This window comes from Cibotium barometz, chromosome 21 (genome assembly GCF_041138505.1).
Source record: "Cibotium barometz isolate CiBa-2024 chromosome 21, ASM4113850v1, whole genome shotgun sequence".
NCBI lineage: Eukaryota > Viridiplantae > Streptophyta > Polypodiopsida > Cyatheales > Cibotiaceae > Cibotium > Cibotium barometz.
The window spans coordinates 25,865,312-25,872,099 of NC_141066.1; the positions used below are offsets into that span (position 1 = coordinate 25,865,312).

General features: G+C 41.5%; 1 protein-coding gene across 2 annotated transcripts; it reads right to left on the bottom strand.

The window, feature by feature from the left end:
- Positions 1-2,043: 2,043 nt before the first annotated feature.
- LOC147626996 (acetyl transferase 1-like) lies at positions 2,044-5,299 on the bottom strand. 2 transcript variants are annotated; one of them, XM_086815582.1, is made up of 3 exons: positions 4,947-5,299; positions 3,628-4,053; positions 2,044-3,196 (listed from the first exon to the last, which is right to left on the bottom strand). In XM_086815582.1, exons 2-3 carry the CDS (start codon positions 4,051-4,053, stop codon positions 2,249-2,251), a joined length of 1,374 nt encoding a protein of 457 aa, XP_086671708.1. In that variant the 5' UTR covers positions 4,947-5,299; the 3' UTR covers positions 2,044-2,248. The 2 variants fall into 2 exon arrangements, with proteins under 2 accessions (XP_086671708.1, XP_086671707.1); XM_086815581.1 differs by having other exon boundaries at positions 4,536-4,963.
- Positions 5,300-6,788: the final 1,489 nt, after the last annotated feature.

The following is a 6,788-nucleotide window of genomic DNA, read 5'->3' on the forward strand; positions in this document are numbered from 1 at the left end:
ATCTTCATGTTGAGCTCCATCTTTGTCTTCATCTTGAGCTCCATTTCTTCATACATGTTGCTTCATCTTGGTCTTCATGTGACTCCATCATCATGGGGCCATACATCATCATGGCCCATGAACATTCATGGCTTACATACATGGTGTACATCATGGCATAAAGGCTTTCATGGCATTGACATTTCATTGGCGTAGACATAATTGGAGCACATGGATGGCATATATTTTGTCATACATGGAATGGCATTTGTCACATGGGCATGGAACGAAAGCATAACATGATGATAATCTTGGCATAAAAACACATCCCCCCCCCCCCCCCTAATCATAAAATGGTTTAAAATTGTGACTTTTAACCTTTCACAAAGCTTGAAGTTACCTTGAGCTAGTGGGCAGATTTGAGCAGCGAGTGTGAGCAACAAGTTGAATTACTTGAAGTGGCCTTTAAGGGGACTTGAAAGAGATCTTGAACCCTCCCTTCTTAGCACCTTAGAGAACTAGTAGCTGCTGTGCACCTTGCAGACCAGCAGCAGAAGTATGGCTGCTCAAAAATGCGCCGTGCGTAGTTGGTAGAGCTCGTTCTCAGTAAAGACAAAATATCTCGCCAAATGATTCTATGGAGAGCTTGCTGGATGTTATGGAGAAGGCCCTCACTAAAGGTCGAGATGCAACAGACAAAGCACAGTGACAATTTCCACCAATTTTTCAAGCACCGACCGTAGCACCCGTCTCTTCGCTTATCTGCTCAATCCCTCTAGTGTGTGTGTGGACGCCCTAAGATGCTCCTTCCTCTCCTTGAAGGGTTTGCCTAATGGTGAAGAGAATAAGAAGATCTAGAGGAACCAATTGCCCAACCACTATTTGAGCTTTGTGGATAAGGTCGATTACGTCTTAATAAAGTGGTGATTAATAGTAATACTAATCAGAGATAGATTTGATGTGTATAGGTACATTGGCTTTAATTCCATGTTGAGAATCATAGTATTCATGTGCTAGAGTGTGCTAAACAAAAGCTATGTTGGTGCAAACATGAGAAATGCCATAATTAATGAAAGAAATTAACACTAATTACTATAACTAAGAGATACTAATCACATGATCATGACTTGTATTAGAGATGATGACATAAAACCATCAACTTATATTCACATGTGCCCTTTTACATATACATCATAGAGATAAGACACCTTTTTGGTCCACATGCTACTTGCCATCATCCACATAAATGCTACACGTCTTTTGCCCCACATTCATTGGACCCATACACATGGTTCTCAAATAGACCCAACCATACATCATTTCCCATATTCTAAGGCTGCTACCCACACATAAAACATAAGGAAATTGACATAGACATGACACGCATACGGTACCACATTTTTTAACACTTACATGAATTGCAATTCATATGAGTGAGTATGAGACAAATGGAGGTTGTGTTTTGGAAGTAACGTTAAGGAGAGATTGGAAGAAATGTCAAGTGCCTTGTTGAGATGTGTGTGTTTTAGTGAAAATGCGTTAAGGTATCTGGGATTATGAATATAGGCTTGTGCCATTTTATCCTAGCCAAGTAACTAACAATAACAATAGCTAAGCTTTTGTTATGATGTTTTTTAACAACCTGTGTTACACTTAAGCAAAGGTGTAGAAGGAAACCATTAGTATACCTTCACTCTTGATGGAAACCTGTGTTACACTTGATGGCTTATAGTATCACATAGTTGCCAAGCTAAAGGGTTACACGTTGGAAATCTCATTGGACAACTATTATTTACGCTTGGCCCAATGCTTGCAAAGGCAGAATAATGATAAAATTCCAACTTACACCCTTGATTTTCACTAGGTAGGATGATTTTCAACACATTAATAACACAGTATATTTACTATCTTTCTCAGCAAAACTACTTATAATAAGAAAATACCCACTCAAGGTCCTAATGGCAAATAGCAAATACCAGTATATTACTATCTTTCTCAGCAAAGATATCACCTCCAATTATCAACTACTTATAATAAGAAAATACCCATTAATGCCAAACACCAAATAGCAATATATTACTATCTCTTTCTCAACAAAGATATATTACTATTTTTCTCAACAAAGATATTAGCTCCAATTATCAACTACTTAAAATAAGAAAATACACACTCAAGGTTCTAATGGCAAATGCTTTGCCAGTATTAAGAAGAACTGACAAAAGGTTTGATTTAGATGCCTTTAAAAACCGTGATAGCTAGCCCGAGTTGCTTAATTAGGCGTATCGTCATTAGCCTTCAATTCTGGTAGAAACCGTGATAACTCAGCATCTCTGAGAAGGTTGATCATCACGTGTTTAGGCAAGGAGACGACCACATTCCTGCTTGATTTGCCCTCAGCAGCAGGTAAAACCACCACAAGCCCCTCTCCTTTGGGTGGCTCCACAGTGTATGCCACCCGGAGAGGCTTGCCAAAATCAAACACAACATCATAGCAGAAGAAGTGTTCAAAGTTGGCAATAGTGAGCCCCGCCGAGTAGAAGAACGGTGGAGCTTTCAGTACCTGTTTGCCCTCTCCTTCCATCTCCTGCAGCAGATCTATCACAGACCTCACTTCCTCAGTGTCCACCATGCCCCCATTCTCATTGATCAGGCTCGCCGCATACGACAAGTCTTGACCTGTGAGTTCCCCCACTGTGCATGATACCCCCGCAAAGTGTACGGCATTCCCCACATACCCATATGGCAATGGGGGCAGGTGGATTTTTCTAAACTCCAAGCATAATGAGGCCTTGGCTTCATCATTACATGCCTTCCCTTGCGCCTTCGATATCGCGACCCACAGCATGGCTGATAACACATCTGATGGCGTCGGTGGCCCATACTTGCAGCTCCCATTCTGCACCTCGCCTATGATTTGCTCCACCACCTCATGGCCAAAGCAAAGAGTGACACTTTTATACTCTTGTGCAGCACCCCCATCTTCTTCTTCCTGTCTTTTGAAAAAAGATGAAGTGTAGTAGTCTCTTGATCTCACATCCATGTTGGTTTTTGCTCGTGGTTTGAGGCTTGGAGGGTGGAAGAAGGGCGGATGCAAGATCTGCGCAGCACGGTGTGTTTCACCCCATGCCTTCATGAAGAGAGTTCCACAGATTGGATCCCCTATGATGTGCAGCCAACTGAACCCAATGGCAAGGTTGCCACAGCTGAACTCTGTGAACTGCAAGAGACCATAAACAAGTGACTTCTTCTTTCTTCAGATGTACATGTAGAGGCGGTCCATGCAAACACATGACCCTGCAAAGGGATGTCTTGATGCCAACAACATATATGCATGTGTGCAAAGCCCACATGCATGCATGCAGATTACAAGTATGTGTCTAAGTTTGTTTGCAGGTGCGTGTTGCATGTACATATGCATGTCTTCATTTATGTGCATGTATAAATAGATATGTTGTTGCGAACATGCGTGCCTACGCACACAGGATATATGTTTGTTTGTAAGCATTCATGTGGATGTGCACGTACACAGGCGCATACGCATGGGCATGCTCGTGCATTCACGTGTACATGCTAGATAATACCATGGTCCACATATGAGAAATCAGCCATGCAAGGAAATTAGAGAGGAACAAGCTCGAGGCCAAAAACCTGCACGACTGCAACTGGGGTGATGGTGTGGTCAGGGTTGATTTCAGTTCTACTGAGCTCAGCTTCAAGCTGGTCATGGGGGTGCTTTGTGATGAACTCCTGCATGGCGTGGGTGCAGGTGGCCTCATAAATACGGACTCCAGCATCGTTGCATTTGACCTCCCACATGCCATCATCCCTCTTCTGGAGACGGCCAGCAAACATGGGGTAAGTGGAAAGGGCCTTACAGAGAGAGTCCTTCATCCTTTGCAGCAGCTTGGGCCTATCTTCAACAGAGGATGTGTCGTAGTAGTACACCGTCCTCACAGAGTGTCGCTGCATCATGTGATCCAAGTAGGATAATGGCAGTACCTTTCTGGCCGGTGTTGGCTTGCTTGGCACCACTGTCAGCCGGGAGTGCACTGTTAAGTCCTTCTCGGCTCCCATCTGCACAGTTAATCACAGTTCAGGCCACTAATTGCATCACTAGTATCAGCTTCATTGAAAGAACACTCAACAATTACACAGTTTAACCTCCAAATTGCAGCACCATAATCAGCTTAATTAGCCGGGAGATGTGGTGATTCTACACTGTTATCATCTTAATTAGCAGGATCAGCTTAGTTTGGACATGAACCCACTAATAACAGAGGTTAACCCAACAGCAGCACCAGTACTAGTTACAGGTAGATGTACTAATCACGTACACATCAGACTTTGCCAGCCTGACTTGCAAAGAAATATATGCTCAACCAGAAATCCTAAATCAAAGTTTGCACGTGGACCGTTCTGACACAAGATTAAACTTTGCAGAGAACCCATTAATTATACACACCACTGTTAACAGCTTGGTTAGCAAGTGTGGTAGATCATAAAAAATATCTGCTCAATTTACAGAAACAGACTGCTGAAGCCATCAACTAGATCACCTTTGAAAGCTCCATTTACAGCCGAGAGAAGCTGATTAGAAGGCTAGCTAGCTCTGGTCTGTGAAGTGAGACCAGTAACTACATCATTATAAGCTTGACTTGGTAGTTGCACAACCATGCGGCAGACTAAACCGACATGAAGACTCTGATAAGGGAGCTAAACAAGAAGTTAGAGCACTATTAGCGGTATGAACTGCAGGTAAATGCGGTAGCCCACGAAGATGCGCATAGACTAATGCATAATTAAGCCTCCAACGGGCGTAACCCTAGACTTTAATGATTAACACGCAGATACAGGCCCACGAGCAAGCTGAGCGGAACAAGATGGTAAGGCTGTGACGGGGTTTACAAAAATTACGAAAGACTAAGGTTCCACAGTAATTTAGCAACGGGAAGGGCTGAGAGGCTTACCGCAGAGAAGCTTGTATGGAGACGCTCTCTGCGTGTGTGCGCTGTGTTTGTGGGCGCGAGAGAGAGGGAGAGAGAACGAGAGAGAGAGGGAGGGAGAGAGAGAGAGAGAGAGAGAGAGAGAGAGGGCTTAAGTCTACAGAAGACGCAAAGAGCTTCTGGCGCTTTCACAAAACAGTGATTCACAGCTGTGCTGTCGAAAGTGGGAAGGGCAGATGGTTGATGAGAATCATAATGAAATGTAAGGAGTGAGCACAGAGAGAGAGAGAGAGCGAGAGAGGCAGTAACTAAGGGCGTTAATGGAGGTCGGGTAGGTGCCTCTGATGTCCCGCTGCTCACACGGTCATCACACCAAATACCTGGCCTCTACCACGCTCCAATATATGCCTAATAAAGGTCAAATTCAAGGAACTGTCCCCCCCCCTTTAAATTCGATTCCACATATTTAGAACTTAGATTCCAACCATGCTTGATTTTCGATTGAACTGGTAGGTCAAATATAGCAAATTTTCGATTATATTTCATCGTAATTTTTTACTACCATTTTAAAATTTCGCAAGTATTTTACGACCACGTGTTTTCGTGTAATCGTGGTTGCTTTTTGATGCCTGTCATAAAGCAACTATGATTACCTCTACTGTTTGAAGTTGAGTTGGAGTCCCAACGTTCGGGAAACATTTTTGAGTGAACCTAAAATGAATCCTTCTCATCATCATCAGTTAAAGAGGAAAAGCAAGCATTTTCTTTATAACTCCATCCAATTACTACTATTTTTTGAAAAATTGGAGGATCCATTTTTCCTTCTCCTCTCAAGGCGAGGCAGAATTTTCAAAAGTTGAACAGGCTCCAGGATAAAGCGAACCCCGGCTTTTCTTGAGCTGCCTCCTCCCCAAAGAAAGATATATTAAATGACTTTTGAAAGGTCAAATAAAAAGGCCTTTTCAAAATTCATATTTTCTTTAATTTCCTTCACCTTCACTCAAGGGTGTAATGCCCCAAGAAGAGCTCCCTAAGGCTTCAAATTTGAGGGCTACTTACAAATTTGATTTTAGTTGGTTTGGCCTCGGTTCTCCCTTCAACTAGTAGAAAATCCGAACTTGCCAATTGAGAATGTCTCTCAAAGAATTGAACCATCAAATAAAAAATACAATAACAATGTGAAATTTTTAAAAAGTATTGCCACTCCATGAAAATGCAGAAGAAATGTTTATGCTTCCTAAACAAAAGTTTCCCAAACATTGGACTAGCCTACCTACTACCGCCCATCTTTGTTGGAGCCTTTAAAGGTTACCATAGGTGATACCTTGTCCATAATTATGCAACTATTCTTTGGCATTGCTTAAAAAAACTTGCATTTGTGTATGCACCTGTTTAAACTTTTAAAAAAAAGTTATTTTCAATAAAATCCTTGGAACATGTTTCATTGTAAAACTAGCAAATCATAAGAATTTGATTAAAGAGCACTTTTTCTTATTGGTTATAGCTACCTAAACAAATGTGTGCCCATTTACAAACACCTCTAATCAAACTATCTGCCTGCTCAAGATTTGACCTTAAAAAATAAAAAGAGAAGGTTTTCACAAATTGTAACTTCTAGGATCATGAAAATTTTTATCAGTTAGAAACTGTTTTAATTTGATGCTGGAAGGGTGTAGAAGGTTTTTGAATTTGAAGTTTATAAATAATATTATCTATAATTTCTCAAATACTAATTTCTAAGTTTTAGGAAGAAGGACCTAGTGCCTACATGGTCACATCTAAAAAAATAATGACATGGCTTCCTAGCATTAAGTGAGGATTTATGTGATGTGAAATGAGTACTATGAGTTTCTTATCTCTCCCTAT